We start from the raw sequence: 19583 nt of genomic DNA on the forward strand, positions 1-19583 counted from the left end.
ATTTGCAGACAAAAATCACCTTTTTTTTCCAGCCTTCAGGGGGTCACAGAAATAATTCTCCAGACGTAATAGGCAGGAAAGTAACTTTATAAAGGAAGAAACGCAGAGTGAATACAAATTTGGCGGTTCTTGAGGGCCAGGATATGAAAAACTGCCCTTTAGATGATCCAGTTCCCTGTTCCCAGGTGTTCTTGCTGACCTAATAATCCAATTATTATTGCCCATAATCCATAATAGCTATTTTAAAAATCCCTTTGAAAAAGATCAAGAGTGCTAGGATGAACTTCCGTGACCATATTCGAGGCTCCTCTTTACGTTCGGCATTCCAAGTTGAACAAACCATGATACAAACCAGCCGGGGATGGAGGAAAAGAGAGAAGGAAAAGGGAGGTTGCGTGTTTTAGACCTGAACCCAGAATCGGAGCCTGTCCCAACGGGAAAGGTTCGAGCCTTCGAACAACGGGGCTTGTTTTAAAGGGAACTGAAATTTGCAAGTTAACCTGGAACAACTCCATCCTCCTGCACGTTTACAAATCCTGAATTGTTTCGGCGTACTTACTCCTAGCTTTGGGTTTTAAAAAATGAACTGAACCCCTCCTTTTCAAGTCTAATTTGTTCACCTGCATAAGATCTTCCTCTGCCATTAAGATGGGTTCACAAACGTCGTTTCTCTAAACGTGACTCCCCCCAAAAGGTATTTTGTAGTAGACAATTTTCTATAAAGACTATACCCCCCCCCAAAAAAGTATGTATGTATATATGTATATGTGTGTATGTGTATGTATGTGTATATGTATGTATATATGTATGTATGTATGTATGTATTCAGCTTTGTTCGGGTATTTTCCCACGTCATTATAGTTGTGCTTTTAAAGTTGTAGCAACGTTTGGCAGAATCTCATCTGCCATCATCAGGCTTCTGTATTGTGTTGCCTGTGAGTCAGACTTTCAGCTGTTTCTGAACAGACAATGAGACAGAAGCCTGATGATGCAGATGAGATTCTGCCAAACGTTGCTACAACTTTAAAAGCACAACTATAATGACGGGAAAATACCCAACAAAGCTGAATACCATACATACCTCAAACTTAGAAAACTTAAGAAAACAAATACACACAGACACAGACACACACAAGTTGATAGAAGCTTGAGCAGTGGTGATTGATTGCTTGGGCAGAACCTCAGACAGTGTTTGTCCAGTCTGGCAAAATGCAGACGGATGGACTTCAAGAACTGCACGGCTGGTTGGGGAATTCTGGGAGTTGAAGTCCAACACAGGGGCCAAACTTGACTTCAGCCGTTTCTTCCAAGCTTCAGAGGCGAAGTTCGCACAGAGTCTGTCCCTTCTCCCATCTTGCTTGGCTCCAGGAGCAGAAAGAAGGTTGCAGCGTGGTCACAAGGCGTTGTACTCCACACATTTGGACGGATCGGTGGAGAAGTGCTTCTGGCAGATGGTCATCAGCCTCTTCAAACCCTGCGGAGACAGGCGCAAAGGAGGAGGTGGGCCCTTATGTCCCTGGGGCCCAAGTGTTCTGGCCTGCTCCCCAAACACAACAAGCACACCATTTGTAACCAAATGTCCCCTCTATTAGGAGTGCCAGCAGCCCTGAAGTCTAAGTGCCTGGGGAAAGCGAAGTTCGCTCCCCCTTCTGAGTGAAATGGCCCCAACTGTCATGCCCCTGTCGGAATCTGATTCGGAGGGGGAGGCCAAGCAGCTGACAGGGAGTGGGAGCGGGGTCCGTTGGCTGTGAAGGAAACTGGGGAAGGGCAAAGTCCGGTTGGGCAGAGCAGGGAAGAGGTAGAACAAGGGAGAGGGAATTTGGAGGAAGACTCAGGCCCACCCCCTCTTCATCCGAGGGCATGCAGGGAGGAACAGAGAAGGGAGCAATGTGGGTTGCGTGGCTTACGGGGGAGGAAAAGGCCCTGATTCTTCATTACCTGCAGCTGGGAACACGGCGTTTAAAAAGGGAAGCTGCGCGCAACAACTTGTTGGGAGCAAATCATGAGTTATCTTTTATTGTCGAGGCTTATCTGAATTTCTGGAATCTTCCCAACTGTGTGTATTTTGCTGGGCTTTGAAGTCTGCAATTCCTTCTCCTGCCCTGTCAAGTTAATTACTGCAGCGTGGTTTGTGTGGATTTTTATTTACAGTTTGCATATCCTTTGTTTTCGGACTGAATTTCCTCCACTTAAAGGCTGTTCTTGGGAGAATTTTTTCTCCAGCTGAAGGTAACTGGACATTGGGACAAAAATTGGAAGTACTAAAGGGACTCTTCTTACTTATGTAACTGTGTTGCCTTTGTGCCATGCCCCTTTTGGGTCATCACACCAACAGAGTCTCTCTTTCTACCTGCACTCGTAAAGGGAGTCTTGGAAGGGGAGTCCAGCAGCAGAGACACACACATACACACGTGCAGAAACTCCAAAGGCGTGCTTGACTCTCAGCACCGCAGATTCCAAGAAAGAATTCCGTTAAGTTACCCACAGGATTCAGAAGTTCAGAATATCAGTGACTAACCGACAGGGAGACGAATAGTTGTCTGCCACACCTATTCATCTCCGCCCCCTGCCCTTTATCCCCAGATGGGGCTTCACTAGCAGCAGTGGCTCTTCTGTTCCAAGGACCAGCCCATAGATTTCCACTGCTCTCCTCTCCTCTGCACATCCTTGCGTCAGGCACTGGGCCCAGCTGTTCCTCCTCTTCCTCATCAGCCACCTCCAGACCTGGGGGCTGTTGACTCTCCATCTGAGGGCTGACAGACAGCCCAGGTTCCATAGGTCTGGAGGTGGCTGATGAGGAAGAGGAGGAGATATATATATCCTCCTCTTCCTCATCAGCCACCTCCAGATATATATATCTCCTCCTCTATCCTCATCTTCCTCTTACCTGGATGTATTTCCTCTGAGTCTCGTCATTCAAAACGTGGGCCACGTGCTTGGAGAAGATCTTCTCACGACCAGTACGGGCATGGATGCCAACCATGGTGACGCCAATCGGCCAAGGCGCATTCCCAATTGCCATCTGGAGATAGGCGTCATTGGCCTGCAGAAAGAGCCCAGTCAGTATCGTGCGAGGCAAGGCAGACCCTGGAGGTTGGACAACCACCGGTCTGAAATGGTAGAAGGTTTCCTTCTTGAGCAGGGGGTTGGACTAGAAGACCTCCGAGGTCCCTTCCAACTCTTGTTATTCTGTTAAGCAGCAACAATTTCGAAGTTCTACTCTTCAGAAACAGGTGGACAGTCCTAAACTCTGAAGAAATTTCTGCCCCATTCTAAACTTACATTTCCTAACTAGAGAGAGAGATAGAAAACCGGGCGGTACCTTCACGTATTCTCTTTGCAACATGAACTTGATAATATCTGTGATGGATTCCTTGATGTCTGCAGGCAGAGTCTAAAAAGAGACAAAGCACAAACCCCGAGTGAGGCAGAGCAACATATGGCAATATGGAAAGGGTTGTGGTTGTTTTCTGTTAATTTCTTATCCAAAGTCAAGAAAAAAACCTGAATTAAAGGCATGGTTGATGGCAGTCACAGATGGAAATGTTTATTTTAAGCAGGTAAGAAAAAGAATTATCTCTTGTATTTCCAAAAAAAACCAAGAACACCTCCCTATAAAAGTAATCCTTGACTTGCAACAGTTCGTTTAATGACCGTTTGAAGTTATGTCACTGAAAAAAATGACTTAGGACCGTTTTTCACACCTATGACCGTTGCTTGCAACCGCGCTTGCAACCGCTTTTCTTTTCTTCAATAATCCTTTGAAATTGTGCACCAGACTTGTCTTCGTATTGTGAATATACATTTATTGGGGGGGGTCTTACATCTCACTAGGTGACTGAAGTTTCTGCCACGCAAAATTCTAACTGGAGAGCATGATTGAGGACTCTGGGCTATGGAGGTGTCCCATTGGAGGATATGAATTACGATACACCCAGGGGGTGGAGGGAAAACCAGGCTCAAGGGTGACAATGAATTATGTGCCACAGAGTCGGCAACACCCAGGCAATGCCGACATGTTAACTCCCAATAAATTCTTTGGAAGTTTTGGAAGTTTGGCTCGAGACTCATGATTTAAATGGGGGGAACTGCCGGAATCCTAACACTACTTTTTTTACAAAGGAAAAAATTATAACAGTCGATATTATGCAAGAATACCCAGAAAAGAGAGAAGGGGGAAGGGGGGGAAATAATCTTGCAGGCGTTACCCTTTTCCGGAGTTTTCTGAAGAGAGGTCTCAGGTATGACTCTGTCTGCTTCTGGGTCGCGCTGTTCAGCTTCCCCTGGACGCCCCGTTTCAAATAATCTTCTCTCGCGTTCAGGTCCTTTGCCCAAACTCCAAGAAGAAACTAGAGACAGGCGGAACCTGGTTAAGCTACAGACTAACATAAGTCTCGGTACATTTCATCCAGAAGCCAATCGGAGCTCCCTTCCCAAGGGGGGGGGGCGCTCTAGAGGTGGGAATCTCAACCCCCATAATCCTCAGCCAAGTGTACGCCAACTTGGGAGCCCTGGAAGTCAACGTCTCTAAAAGGCACCCAGGCTGGGGGGCGGGGGAGATTAGCTAGGGCAGCATACTAAAACCCACATTTAAAAAAAAAAAAATGCTTGGATCTGTTGGGTCTGTGAGCCTTTAACCAAGAGAGGTTAATAAAATTCTTTATATCAGCAGAGGCAATAAAATGCAATTTGAGGTCCAAAAATAAATCCCAGGGAAAATGTTTGTATACTGAATTTATTGTAAAGATCCATCTAAAAAACCGTTTGTTCATAGTTATAAAAAGTGGTATTATACAGAAGGATCGTAGATGGGCTGGGGAAGATGTCAACTCGTAAAATATTTCCATGGGCTTTTTAGAGTTGCCAACAGAGAGGGAGCGGGGGAAGGGGGTTTGAAAGAGCAGTGCGACAGCTTGGAAAGTGCATTCCATCAATAGTTTTTCAAAGATATGGTAGTAACTAGGTGACTGAAGTTTCTGCCGTGCAAAATTCTAACTGGAGAGCCTGATGGATGACTCTGGGCTATGGAGGTGTCCCATTGGAGAATATGAATTACGATACACCCAGGGGGTGGGGGAAAACCAGGGTCAAGGGTGACAGTGAATGATGGGTCTCAGAGTCAGCTACACCCAGGCAGTGCCGGACTGTTTAACTCCCAATAAATCCTCTTGAAGTTTTGAAAGTCTGGCTCGAGACTCATGATTTAAATGGGGGGTCACTGCCAGAATCCTGACAGATATTTCCAGAATAGAAATAGCCCATTTTCTGTCATCTCTCAACAAGACAGCAGAAATCTCCTCAAAACTCAAGACGACACTGAAGTTTGATAGAAGGTAGTTTTTAAAGTAGCCCGTGATTCTATTCCTTTGCTTAAATTCCTACCGGCAATTTCTGAATATTCACCCCAATTGAAATATCTAGCAACGTCAAGTTCTCAACCCTAAAAATCATACAGGTGTATAAAATCAAGATTCTCACAGCTTATCAGCAGGTTTACAGTTTTCAGGGATGTCTTGTTTGGCTTTTTACCTTCAAGAATTTAGTGATGATATCCATATCTTTATGGTCATCACCCCTACCTAAGGATTCTCCCAATGCCTGCGACGAGAGAGAGAGAGAGAGAGAAAAAAACAGATTCAGATATATTTCCAACAACAGACCATGATACAAATATCCAAAACTCAAGGACATTATATTTTAGGGATGAGAATCAATGCAAGCAAGGATGTTCTGGGCCTGGAGAAGACATTCTTCAGTTCTTCTACTACTTTAAAAAGTTGGGACCTTTTTTCCAACTGTTTATACAGTACAGTATGTGAGCCACAAAGATGATTAGGGGACTGGAGGCTAAAACATATGAAGAATGGTTGCAGGAATTGGGTATGTCTTAGTTTAGTGACAACTTTTGGCCGTGACGTGCCGGCAATTGATGACTAGCTTCACCGGGGTCGACAATGATAGCGGGCCGGTAGGTTCCACGGATATTGGGACGGTTTAGTAAAAAGAAGGACTAGGGGTGACAATGATAGCGAGGTTCCAATATTTGAGGGGCTACCACAAAGAGGGACCGAGTCAAACTATTCTCCAAAGCGCCAGAAGGCAAGAGAAGAAGCAATGGATGGAAACTAAACAAGGACAGAAGCAACCTAGAACTAAGGAGAAATTTCCTGACAATTAACCAATGGAAAAACTTCCCTCCAGAACCTCCATCGCTGGAGGTTTTAAAGAGATTGGATAGACATTTCTATCCAATGGGACATTTTGCCAATTTTGACATTTCTATTGGACATTTTGCCAAATCAATATAATAAAGGGAGTGCATATTTGATTTTGCATGTACTGACTGCAGCCAGAATTGTATTTGCGCAACAATGGAAAGGCCAAGAGATCACAACAGACAAAAATGCAATTAAAAAAAATACTGGAATGTGCAGAATTTCTTAAAATTAATTTAATTTAATTTTAATTTCTTAAAATTAAAGAAAAGAAGGAAACGGAATACTTTTTGACTTGGGACTTATTTTATCAATGGTTAGCTGGAAAAAAAAAACAGGAGCTAAAAACAGGGAAATAGATGGATAGGATCAGTGATATAAGCAAGGCGTTGAATTGGTTAAGAAAATAATATTGTAATTATTATTATTATTGATACTCTTATAACGAACATCAATGTAATGAATATTGTTGCAAACATTTTGATTATTATAGCCTAAAAATATGTGTACCCAGACAACACACCGGTTGAAATTGGAATTTTTATATGCTATAAAAAATAAAAATAAAAACTTGGAACGAGAAAAGAAGAGGTTGGACAACCCCTTTGACCGGAATGGTATAGGATTTCCTGCTCAAGCAGGGGGTTGGACTAGAAGACCTCCAAGGTCCCTCCCAACTCTTGTTATGGTATTTTATTCCACGAACCTGAGAATAAAAATCTTTCCAGAACACATTGATGACAGGTTCTCATTCAAGTAACAAGATGTTCCGAGAAGTGAACCATGAATGAAGCTGTGGGATACGTCCTGTCTCCTGAAACCTGCCTAAAGTTCAGGACTTGGTTGGCATCAAGGCTGCATTGAATTCTTGACTTGCTTTGCGGGCGAAGAGATAACGGGAGGGGCCCGTTAATGGGCCCCCTGGACTGCATCCCAAGCAAACAAGGCACACCTCGTCAACGCCACAGGAACAGGAATCCCCACAATGCGTCGATTGTGTTGAGCCGTTTCTGCCTGTGGCATTGCGCCCAGGGCCAAATGCCATGCCCTACCTCTAGCTCTTCAATGGTCGTGTTCTCCTCGTGGACTTTGAGGTCGTTCTGCGCGTCATCCTCTCCTTGCTCCTGGCCCCCTACAATCTCGTTCAGGTATTGCTGGTCGATCTTATCCAAAGCCGCCTTCAAGTCGTTCCTCAATCCCTACGAGAGGGGAAGCGTTTAAGGAATACGTCAAGTTAACAAAAACGATCTACCAAAGTTCAGACTAGAACTGCTCTGACCGGGGCTCCCCAATAATCACAAAGCCGACTCCTCGTCCCAATGAAATCCCTTTTATTTAGGTTAAAGTGAATTCCTCTCCAGCAAAGTCCTGGCAAACGGTCTTCCGAGAGAGTTCACAATTACAGACCTTTATCAGGCTTGGAGAGCTGCCAGGCTGATAGCTTCCAAGCGCCATGCTGTAGCAGGAATTACTTGGCAAGGAGTCAGGCACAGAGCTTCACCCGAATGAATTGAACTATTTGTCTCCTGCAAAAGCCCCCTCCCCTTTTGCTCCTCTTTATTCCCCATGGGAGGGGCCATTCACCATTCATCTGAGCCTTTGCACCCAAGCCGACGCTTGTTCCTTAGCTGTTCCTTCTCCTGGCAGCTCTGTGCATGCGCACCCCGGGAACAGGCTCCAGCTGTTCTTCTTCCCCACTGATCTCTGACTCTGAAGGTAGCTGATAACTGTTAGGTGGCCCTGGCCCCATCTCTGCCTCTGACACAGAGCCCCCACCAGAGCCTTCCCCAGACTCCAGGACTGGCCCAGGTTCCTTCCCAACCTCCTCACTGTCCGAATCTGCCACCAGCTCCACTGGCCACTGGCAGGCCACAAGAAGAACTAGATCATCAAGCTGGTGTACAGGTGGTCTTTGACTTACAACAGTTTGTTTATTGTGACTGTTCAAAGTTGCTACGGCGTTGAGAAAAGAGAGTTATCGACCATTTTTCAGAGTTACGACCGTTGCAACCTCCCCAGAGTCACGTGATCAAAATTGGCAACTGGCATGTACTTACGAGGGTTGCAGTGTCCCCAGGTCACGTGATCCCCTGTTGCAACCTTCGGACGAACAAAGTCCATGGGATTCACTTAAACAACCAGGATACTAACTTACCAGCCGCAGTGATTCGCTTAACAGCTGTGGCAAGAGAGGTCGTAAAACGGGGCCAAACTCACTGAACAAATGTCTCACTTAACAACATAAATTTTGGGCTCAGTTGCGGTCACAAGTCGAGGACTGCTTGGACTTCCAAGCGAACTCAACACATGTCTTCAGCTCCAGTCAAAATCCTGGAGCTACCCAAGATGAACTGCATCAGTTGGCAAGGTGGTATAAAATTTGCAATATACAGGATCTGGCCCATCACAATCTGGACAATTGCAGTGCTCCTGTATCTCTAAAAGCCCATGACAAATATCTGAGGGACACACAAACTGACCCCAGGTTTTCATGAGGGACGAAAAGCAGCACTGTGTAGTGGGGCCAGCAGTGTTCAACTTCATTTAAGCTTTTTATCTCAAATAATTAACATACTCATGATGACTCTGTGTACATTCCTGTTCTGACCCAAACCTTGTTCCAAGGAAACAAACACGAAACGGAGGTAACAGCAAAACCTTTTAATGATTCTTTACTAATTCCGTTCCTTCCCGGTTAAAAGGCTGTTTCAAACTCATTGTCTCTGATAAGAACGAGCCTTGCCAAGGTGGTGCAAGGCTGCCAAGAACACTAGATAAGGTTGCCAAGAAATATTTCAGTCTCCAAACACCAACCAAGATATTCTGAACATCCACAAGGCTTGAGTGCAAAACCTTCTTTGCTTCCTGCAAAGAACTCCGGTTTCTCAGCTGGCTTTTATCTCTTAAGGGAGGGGCCATTACCTTGTAGCCTTACTGCCGAGTCGCCCGTGCTGCTGCAGCTGATCTTTCCTTTGAGCAGCCGTGTGCACGCACCCTGGGCACAGGCTCCTCGGGGGACTCTTCCTCACTGCTGCCAGCCTCCGCAATCTCCGAAGGCAGCACTCCACTCCCTGATGGTCCTGGCCCCATCCCTGCATCACATGCAGGCCCCTCATTGGAGTCCTCGCTCTCCGAGACCTCAGCCATCCACACCGGCGAACCACAACAATTCCACATAAACCAGTCCAAATGGGATCTCCCTTAATTCAGATCCTAAGACTTTCTACCAACCAATTCATTAGCAGAGAAAAAGCTTCTTTTCACCAGGGAAGCAAAAAATATATTATAAATCCAATATTGTTTTGGGAATATCGTGACAGATCCTTTAAAGCCATGGAGGGGAGGAACCATTGCCTGGAGGGCTCCTGTATAAACCATTTCGGCGCTGAATCTGCCTTAATGAACAGGCTTACCTTGTTCACTTCCGGAGCCAGGATTTCTATTTTTCGCAATCGCTGAAAGGCATCGTAATCGGTTTCCCCAAACAGCCTGATGGGCTCCCCTCTTTCTCTCAGTCTCCGAATGACCTGAAAAGAGTCAGCAAAAGGCCCAGCGATGAGCTTCTGGAAGGAAGGCAGCTCCATCCAGGTGAGCAGTGCTTCTCTTCCTCTTAGGAACATCGAAGGCATTCAAGGGAAGGTCACAATTGGGGGATTTGACTCAGGAGAGGTTTCAACATGGACGGAGGGGTGGATGGAAGGATGGGGTAGACGATGATAAATAGACAGACAGACAGACAGACAGACAGAGGATAAACAGATAGGTGGTAGAGATAGATAGATGGTAGATGATAGATAGGTAGGTAGATTGATAGAGATGATAGAGATAAAGACAGATTGATAGAGATGAGAGAGAGATTTTAGAGATTTTAGATAGACAGAGAGATAGATGGTAGATGATAAGTAGGTAGGTAGATAGAGATAGAGATGAATTGATAGAGGGATGATAGATACAGATTGATAAGAGATGAGAGATTAGACAGATAGATAGATAGATAGATAGATATAGACTGATGATATATATACATACATACATACATACATACATACATATATATATATGTTTTCTGAGGTTCTCGGGTAGTTTTGTATGTGGATCTTGGTTATTCGGGTTTCCTGCGTAAGATTGGAGTATCTAGGCAACGTTTCGATGAAGTCTCATTCATCATCTTCAGGCTTCTGTCTTCAGCTCTGTGCTTCTGAGAAGCAGAGCTGAAGACAGAAGCCTGAAGATGATGAATGAGACTTCATCGAAACGTTGCCTAGATACTTCCAATCTTACGCGGGAGAAAACCCGAATAACCAAAGATCGATCCATCCATATATATATATATATATATATATATATATATATATATGAGAGAGAGAGAGAGAGAGAGAGAATAGACAGATGGTAGAGATAGATAGGTAAGTAGATAGAGATAGAGATGAATTGATAGAGGGATGATACAGATTGATAAGAGATGAGAGATTAGATAGATAGATAGATAGATAGATAGATAGATAGATAGATAGATATAGACTGATGAGAGAGAGAGAGAGAGAGAGAGAAAATAGACAGATGGTAGAGATAGATGGTAGATGGTAGGTGAGTAGATAGAGATAGATAGAGATGAGAGATAGGTGATATATTTATAGAGAGAGAGATGGACGACAGAATAGATATAGATGAGATGATGAAGATAGCAGGTAGGTACTAAATAGGTAGATCAGAGATGAGAGAGGGGGGGTTAGACAATAGAGAGAGACAGAGAGGCAGAGACAATGTGCAATTTCCATCATCTCTGGGCCACCCAGTCAATCTTAATGAGATGAGATTGGGGGCGGCTCCAGCCTCCTGCTTAACCTCCCTCCTGACCTAGTGAAGCGTTGTCCCAGTGCGTCCCCTGCGCCCCAAGATCGGCAACCTACGGTGCTCTCCAAACTCTCCGTCCCCCTTTGAAGAGCACAAGGGTGGGCAGGACCAGAGTCTCAAGCGTGGGGAGTGGCAGGTACCAACGACGACGCGACGGTAGCTGAAATCTGAGCCCGTCCAAGTCGTTTGTCTGTACCTCTTGCCTGGACAGCGTCATGGGCAACTTCTCCTCTGCCAGCTCCAGCTCCAGGACCGGGTTGGAAGACGTTGGGTTTTCGTCCTTTTCGGCCTCGTCGCTCACCTACATCGGGTTTGAGAGCACAATATATAACCCACAGCTTTCAATACGAACACACAACACAGATCTAACCATCTATAGCTGGGCAGAGAAGCACAATTTCCACAGGGCTCTCCAACCTTGGCAACTTTAAGACTTGTGGACTTCAACTCCCAGTGTTCCTCAGCCAGCATTGCTGGCTGAGGAACACTGGGAGTTGAAGTCCACAAGTCTTAAAATTGCCAAGGTTGGAGACCTTCTTGCTCTAGAATGCCCAATAAAATTATTTAGTTAGCCCTTCCGTTGTATTTAGGATTGCACCGTTGTTTCAAGCTAACTGGGTCAGGTACTATGACTGGCACAAACCCCATCCAGTTAAAAAGCAACACAAATTCAAACCAAAGCAACACTTTAATTCAAACAAAGCTTGCTAGTCCAAAAATAACAACCAGCTACGGTTTCACTCAAGGAGGAAGAGAGGGCAGGAAGGCAAGCAGAGGAGGGGAAAGAGTCTGCCTAACCACTGAGTCCATTTCTGTTGCTTTATTCAAAAATTAAGGTACAGGGAGTCCTCCACTTACGATCACAACTGAGCCCCGAATTTTGCTGTTGGCGAGAGAGACCTTTGTTAAAATGAGTTTTGCCCCATTTTACGATCTTTCTTGCCACGCAATCACAGCGGTGGTTAGCTCGGTTGTTAAGCGAATCTGGCTTCCCCCTTGGCTTGGTTTGTTGGAAGGTTCGCAAAAAAGGGGATCACGAGACACTGCAACCGTCGTTGTGAGTCAGTTGCCAAGCGTCTGAATTTTGATCACAGGGCCAAGGGTGTCAGCTTCGGAAGCCATATTGGCACCAGACGCTTCCACGCTGCCTGGGAAAATGGGAGGGGGAAATTTCTTGGAGTGTATGTGGTTAAACATAATAGCATTCTTTTTCTAAGTCAAAGGTCACGTTATTTCTGCACCTGAGTGAGAGGAGTTAGTCTCAAGTTGGGACAGATGGTGATTGGGGCATGTGATTCCATGATGGGTGCAGGGGGTGGATTTGTAATTTTTTTACTTCTTGCAAGGAAACCCAGAACTTTCAGATTCGGGATTTCCCAGATGTGCCAGTTTAGTACTCAAATAAAAAGAACCTTGGAGAGGATGTCTGTCTCGAAGTTATTGGTTGGAGTGGAGGTTTTCTGGAACGCTGACAATGGGGCCGCAACTGTCATTAAGAGTGAAAAATGGTCACAAATCACTTTTTTTCAGTGCTGTTTTAATGTCTTAAAGGTCACTAAATGAACTGTTGTTAAGTCGAGGACTATCTGTACGCCACCGAGGCCGAAATAACTCCAGGTGCAAATAATACAACACCAACCCTTCCCAACTCAAAACCATCAGAGAATATGTTGAGTGTGTGTTTAAGTGTTAGGCTAACGCAAAAGCTGGTACTACAATGACCATCATTCCCATTCTACTAATGGGAAATCCAAGCCCATTTTAAAAAAACTTCCAAAAGGCAAGGAGATGTTCAGGATATATAACAACGTTACACATCACGTTAGGATGTCGCAATATAACATGCTCAACCTTGGAATGGGAAGGTGGCTATGAAAACAGTAGATTTTAAGCCCAAGGTGGAAAGAAAAGTTGCAAAATCCTCCCCACCAGCTGGAGCTCGCGGCAAGCAATGCGTGTTCGCAAAAAAAACACAAAATGTGTGGTTCCACTACTTTCTGTTTCGTAAGCCAATCAAGACATTTATAAGCTAAGGCAGTTTTATAAGCGAAGCAAAAGCATCTACAATGGTATAACATTATCAGGTCTTTGTGCACTGAGTAACAAAGGTGTGTCCAGGTGAGGAACTCTGCGTCATTCAGATGGGCTGCAGCATCTCAATATATTTTTTTTTCTTCCAAACTGAACTCCAAGGACTAAACCATGATCAATTATTTGACTGTGTTGTGATTATTTGACCAAGATTCGTTTGTACTAAAATCAGATTTTATTATTAGCGATTTCTCTGTTCCTAAATGTAACAAAACAGCATCCATCTCTTCTACTCTTATTGCATTCCCTCAGAAGAAAAAATATTCCTTCCTGGATCACCTTTTCGCTGATGACGCCTTTAGCAGAGGAAATCCTTTAAAATGTTGTGGCATTAATATTTGTGGCTCATTCTGGATCTTATCTTCCCTGTTGCTACCCTTAAAAGTTATCGTTCCACTTGATTTTGGGTTAACTGTTCTCCATCCTACTCAGATTATTTTTAACCACCCTCTGAAAGCTTCCTGGACAGATTGATATTTTCCCCCCAAAATATCCAGCCATTTCTCATTTGCATGGAAATATTTTGTGACTGAATTTGGTATTTCAGTATCTTCTTTTCCCTGTGGAATTTCTAGCCACTGAATCCCACCCAAACTTCTTCCTGTATTTTTGGAGTCTGTCTATCATCTTTCTATTATCTATTTATATCTATCTATCATCTATTTATCTATCTTTATTATCTATCATCAATATCTGTCTGTCTATATCTCTATCTATCTATCTATCTATCTATCTATCTATCTATCTATCTATCTACTTTGCATACTTAACCAGCCATCTCCATCAGAAAGGGACTCAGGACAATGTACAATTCAAATCAACAAAATTAAACATTAAAAACAGAATAAATTCAGATTAAAAATTCTCCTAAAATCTGAAATATACAACTGTCCCAGATCAGTTTTGGTTGCTGCTGACTCAACAGTTGAATTGCCACAGATTCGACTAGAACCCTTGTTGGACAGGATAACTGCAGACTGCATTCTCTCCATGTTCCTCCTTCTACTTCCTGAGAAATGAATCTGTCAGTTTCTTTTCCTTCCGTCCATAAACCAAAATGCTACACTAATGCACTCACATCCCTTTTGTTCAGACTGAGGTAAGAAGGTGGGGGGGGGGGAAACACCCCTCTTTCAGATTAACTGTTTTGAAGTATCCCGTATTATTACTATTTTCCCCTAGCTGATCAAACACAAGCTTTTATAGTCCCAAAAGTGCTTTTTTCCAAAAGGCAACTGGGCTTCCTTTTTTCCTTTGCAAATGTTTCGCTTTCCATCCAATCGTCAAATTGAAGAAGCTTCTGGGATGAGAGGCGAAATGTTTTCAAAGAGCAAAAAAAAACCATCAAAACCAAAAAAATCCAGTTGCTTCCTGAAAAAAACGCCTTTGGGATAACCATGACCTGGATGGTTGGGCATCTCCATAAAAAAAACAAGCTATTATTCCACTGTCTTTGTAAAACTATCTTTCAAGGCATGAAAATACCGATCGACATGAGATTCACTTGCTGGGTTCTGGAGGGTTTGGCAGGCAAAATAAATCAAGCCAGCAATTTGATCTTGGCTCAAGAGGGTTAAATCAGGCCCACCCTGCATGCCTGGCGGGCACAACGTAAAGAAAATACGAGCAGCTCCATTCTCAAGCAGCCTCATGCCCTGGACACAGGAAGCCAAAGTAAAAATAAAAACTCAAATAGCTGCATGTTCATGCATGGCTCTTCCTGCATTGCGAACTTAGCTCGGGAATTCGTACCTCTCTCGGTGGCGTCTCACTTACTGGCTAAAGTGCAGAAGTGACAGAATGAGAGAAATAACTGGGATTAATATATTTTAATACAGGACCAAAGAGAATCTAGATGGCGTGACTGACTTGAATAGGAAGCCAATACCTTGTATCCACATCTTTTGAAATATGCCTCTTCATCCTTCTTTGCTAACTCACTGCGCTTGAAATATTTCTTATTTCCCTGAAAGAGAAAAATGACATCATCTTAAGTGAACTCTTGCATTTTTTTCCTTTGTTTTTTAACAATGCATCTTTAAACATGAGTAAACAATAAACCTCTCCCACCTATGCAATAGATGTTAAGTGAGCTGTAACATTTTAGATGTTCCTATTCAATCATTCTTTTACCCCAAAATATATTTGAATAAGAGATACTGCGTTAGGAACCGTTTTCTTGAAACAAAGTAATTTTATAGGTGTTGCAGTGTAAAACGTGGTGAAGGCTAGGCTACAATTTGCTTCTGGCAGAAAGATGTAAGGGGTGTTCTAAACAGGAATGACAAATTTTCAAACAATACCCATTCCTTGGTATTCTCTGAGCTTGGTGGTTTTCTTTCAGACATCTCATGACCCAACTAGGTAACATCATCAATGCAAAAAAGGAGGGAGATTTGCTCTTACTAGTTTGGTAATGAAACATCTGCAGGAAAACCACCAAGATCAGAGAGCCACAAGGACCCCACAGAGATCAACCCTGAGCTATAAATATCCAATCCCCTCCCCAGTCCAAATTTCTGACCCATACCCAGTAAACCCTTACCAAAACAGGCTGGATTTATCAATAAAGGAGAATATTTGTAGCTCAGGGTTGAAATGAAGGGGTCCTTGGTGCTTTCTAAGCTGAGTGGTTTTCTTTCAGACGTTTCTGGACCCAACTAGGTAACATCATCAGTGCTAGAAGGGAGGAGGAGGGGAGAAGAGGACAATGGTGGAAATAACGACGAATGTAGGATCCTTGGTGCTCTCTGAGCTTGGTAGTTTTCTTGCAGACGTTTCATGACCCAACTAAGTAACATCATCAATGTTGCACAGGAGGAGGGGTTGTAGTAGAGAGGAAGATGAGGCGAACTGTGGAGTCCTTGGTGCTCTCTGAACTCAGTGGTTTTCTTGCAGACATTTCATGATCCAAACTAGGTAACAGGATTAATTTGTGGATTCGTGCACTCTTTGAGGTCATCTTGAATGAGTTTATTATTATTATTATTTTTCAGATAAATAATGCTGGGCCTTCAATGGTTAGCTGGCCTAGACTTTGGTCTCTGAAGGTAGATCTTTTTAACATTCCTATTTTACTATGTTTTCTTTTCTTTTTCTTTTTAAAGTTTTATTAGTATAATATATAAAAATTCCATTTCAATCGAACAGCATGTTGTCTGGGTACAATTATTTTTAGGCAATCATAATCAAGAGTGTTTACAATAATATGTTATCACAATAACATTAATATTGTAGTGACAATAATATTTTGTTTGTCCATTTCAACAAATTTCCATTTTAACATTTATCCTTTTTATGTCCCTTTCTTTCTAACCTCTGTTTTTATTGTCTAGCCATGGATAAAATAAGTCCCATGTCAAAAAAGTATTTTAGTTTCTTCTTTATCTTTGATCTATCTTTGATCTATTTTACTGTTTTCTTAATCAAGGCAAAATATTAATCTACTTTGTACATTAGCATTGCTTGCCCGATATGGGAGGATCTAAGGGTAGCAAAATCATTAGCATTCTCTGCTATGCCATACGTTAAATAAACCGTAATAACCTCTCATGTTTCTGCCAGAAGCAGATTGTAACCTAGCCTTCAACCCATTTTACACTGCAACTCCTGTAAAATTACTTCATTACAACAAAACGGTTCCTAATACAGATTCTCTTACTCAAAATGTTTCCCCCCCCCCCCCAATTGTTTGTATAGGGATTATTCTCTACACTATTCATGCTGTATTGTATTTTCTGTTATGACCGTAACTTTGTTGCTTGTATCCTAATGATTTTTTTACTGCTTCCTAGTATGATTTTTTAAATAAAGGATTTTTTAATAAATATTTTTATACATTACTATTACTATTAATCCTCCCTTCCTTTCACCCACCTCCTCCCACTTATGACTGCATGACCGTAACTTTGTTGGTTGTATCCTAATGATTTTTTTGATTGTTTCCTAGTATGATTTGATTGCTTATTTGTACCCTATGACTATATTCTATTTACAAAATACCCTATGTCTATGTAACCCTATGACTATTATTAAGTGTTGTACCTGATGATTCTTGACTCGTGATGAATGTATCTTTTCTTTTATGGACACTGAGAGCATTTGCACCAAGACAAATTCCTTGTGTGTCCAATCACACTTGGCCAAGAAAGAATTATGTTCTGTTCTGTTCTATTCTATTCCATTCTATATTCTATTCTATTCTGTTCTCTACACTCTGCTCTGCTCTATATTCTATTCCATATTCTATTTTATTCTATTCTGTACTCTACACTCTACTCTATATTCTATTCTATTCTATTCTCTATTCTATTCTATTCTCTGTTCTCTTCTCTTCTCTATTCAGTTTTCTTCTATCTTCTCTTCTCTATTCTCTTCTCTTCAATCTTCTCTTCTCTTCCCTTTTCTGTTCTCTTCTATATTCTATTCTATTCTGTCTCTTCTGTTTTCTCTTCTCTTCTTCTCTTCTATTGTTATTCCATTCCATATTCTGTTCTCTTCTATGTTCTCTTCTCTTCCCTTCTTTCTCTATTCTATTCTATTCTATTATTCTATTCTGACTAGTTTTCTTTTTCTCCCCCCATCCCCAACTGCTTGTATAGGGATTATTCTCTATTCTCTATATTCTGTATTTTCTGCTACCGGTTGCACCAGTAGAGGCTAAAGCAATTCTGTGGGATACATGATGTCCAATGCCAACAAAGGCCATTACTACTACCAACCCCCTTAAATGTGGGTTTAATTCCCTCTGTGGGCCACATTCCCCGATTCTTCTCCCCACCCCCCAAAAAAACCAGCCCTGCGAGGCAGGCCAGGCTGGGAGAGGGCGGCTCCCCTGGGGCTCCCATCACCCCAAAGGCAACAGTGGTGTGTGTCCCCCAACTCTGATACCAACCCTCGCTCAAATTAATCCGAATTTCTCCTCCAAAGGTCCTCCTAAGGCGATCTCCCCATAGCAACAGCCCTGCAAGGTAGGACAGGCAGGGAAAGGGCGGCTCTCCCAACACCTCCCCGGGCTCCATACACCCCAAAGGGGAAGCCAGGAGGGGGGAAACCAGCTTCTTTCCCCCTTGAATGCCATGCCTCGCTCTAATTCATCCGAATTTCAGCCACCCCGGGGTGGGGTGGGGGGCTGTTATCTCCCCATAACAATAACCCTGCGAGGTAGGCCTTCCGCCCCTCCTCACCACCAGCAGCTCCTTCTCCTCCAACAGCTTCCGCTTCCGCTCGACCTCCGCCTTGAGAAGGTCCATTTTCGTCTATCCCCCGCAAAGGGGGAAGAAAAGAAAGCAGCCCAAGGCCGCTTCCGGGTTTGACCGGAAGTCCCGTCGCCAAAGAATTACGTCATTTCCTCCCAGGGACGCCGGAACGTGGCGTTTGGGACACATAGAGCGTGAAAAGTTTAGAAAGGGGGGACACGCCGCACTCCGGCGAGGAGCGACTTCCGGGTTCCTTGATTACTCCCCCTGCACCCTTTGTGGCCCGGAGAGGAACGAAGGCGGCGCAGTTGCGATCCTCCGAGATGCGCCGCGCTTGGATCGCAACGGGATGTTTAAAATAGTTCCGTGTTTGTTTGTTTTTTCAAAAAAAACCTTTGCTGTTGGGTTATCCTCCAAGGGTTAGGGGCAGGGAAAAAGTGGGAAATCTCCATCAATCGGAACAGAGCTGGAAGGGACCTTGGAGGTCATCTAGTTCAACCCCGCTGCTCGAGCAGGAGACCTTCGACCATTCCAGACAAAGGATTGTCCAATGTCTTCATAAAAGCCTTTTTAAGGAAGGAAGGAAGGAAAGGTAAAGACTTGGAAGGGACCTTGGAGGTGATCTAGTCCAACCCCCTGCTTGAGCAGGAGACCCTACCCAGTTCATCCTCGACTTACAAAGGTTCATTGAGTGACCATCCAAAGTTACAACGGCACTGAAAAAAGGGGACTTATAACCCTTTTTCACACTTACCACCATTGCGGCATCCCCCTGTTATTCGGATGCTTGGCCACTGACTTGTATTTACGACAGTCACCATGTCCCTGAGTCACGTGATCCCGCTTAGGGACTTTTTGACAAGCAAAGTCAATGGGGAAGCCAGATTCACTTAACAACCGGGTGACTCACTGAACAACTGCAAAGATTCACTTCACGACAGTGGCAAGGAAGGTTGTAAAATGCAGCAGAACTCACTTAACTAGATAGATGCAGACAAACCTCCAAGTGGCCTCAACGACCCTCTAAAAGGGTGCAAATGACCAGCTGTCTTCAAGGAGCATAAATCCTTCCATTCCCCACCATTCTGTCAGAGCTGAAGAAGCTTCTGGGATGAGAAGAGAAACGTCTTCCAAGAAAAACAAGAAAGTCTTGGACAAAAAGCACCTTTGGGGAGTCACTTAACCAATGTCTCACTTAGCAACAGAAATTTTGGGCTCGATTGTG

The 19583-nt window shown here is 43.6% G+C and overlaps 1 protein-coding gene across 3 annotated transcripts; it reads right to left on the reverse strand.

Moving 5' to 3' along the window:
- Positions 1-1107: 1107 nt before the first annotated feature.
- PRPF18 (pre-mRNA processing factor 18) lies at positions 1108-18492 on the reverse strand. Of its 3 annotated transcripts, XM_087969204.1 has the most exons (11): positions 18347-18492; positions 15049-15126; positions 14913-14939; positions 11266-11370; positions 9629-9742; positions 7268-7414; positions 5530-5598; positions 4209-4349; positions 3323-3394; positions 2888-3043; positions 1108-1474 (listed from the first exon to the last, which is right to left on the reverse strand). In XM_087969204.1, exons 1-11 carry the CDS (start codon positions 18410-18412, stop codon positions 1394-1396), a joined length of 1056 nt encoding a protein of 351 aa, XP_087825330.1. In that variant the 5' UTR covers positions 18413-18492; the 3' UTR covers positions 1108-1393. The 3 variants fall into 3 exon arrangements, with proteins under 3 accessions (XP_087825330.1, XP_087825332.1, XP_087825331.1); XM_087969206.1 differs by lacking the exon at positions 5530-5598; XM_087969205.1 differs by lacking the exon at positions 14913-14939 and having other exon boundaries at positions 18347-18491.
- Positions 18493-19583: the final 1091 nt, after the last annotated feature.

The sequence above is a fragment of the Notechis scutatus genome, chromosome 6 (genome assembly GCF_049901735.1).
Source record: "Notechis scutatus isolate UNSWTSFEM ecotype Mainland chromosome 6, rNotScu1.2, whole genome shotgun sequence".
NCBI lineage: Eukaryota > Metazoa > Chordata > Lepidosauria > Squamata > Elapidae > Notechis > Notechis scutatus.

Bases quoted from the DNA above. Each gene is read 5' to 3' on its own strand.
- PRPF18 (XM_087969204.1), bottom strand. From the start codon at position 18,412: ATGGACCTTCTCAAGGCGGAGGTCGAGCGGAAGCGGAAGCTGTTGGAG. The intron at 11,371-14,912 runs GTACGAATTCCC...AACCCGATGTAG, and splicing joins GTGAGACGCCACCGAGAGAG to GTGAGCGACGAGGCCGAAAA. The intron at 7,415-9,628 runs GTAAGCCTGTTC...CCCCTCTCGTAG, and splicing joins TGGCTCCGGAAGTGAACAAG to GGATTGAGGAACGACTTGAA.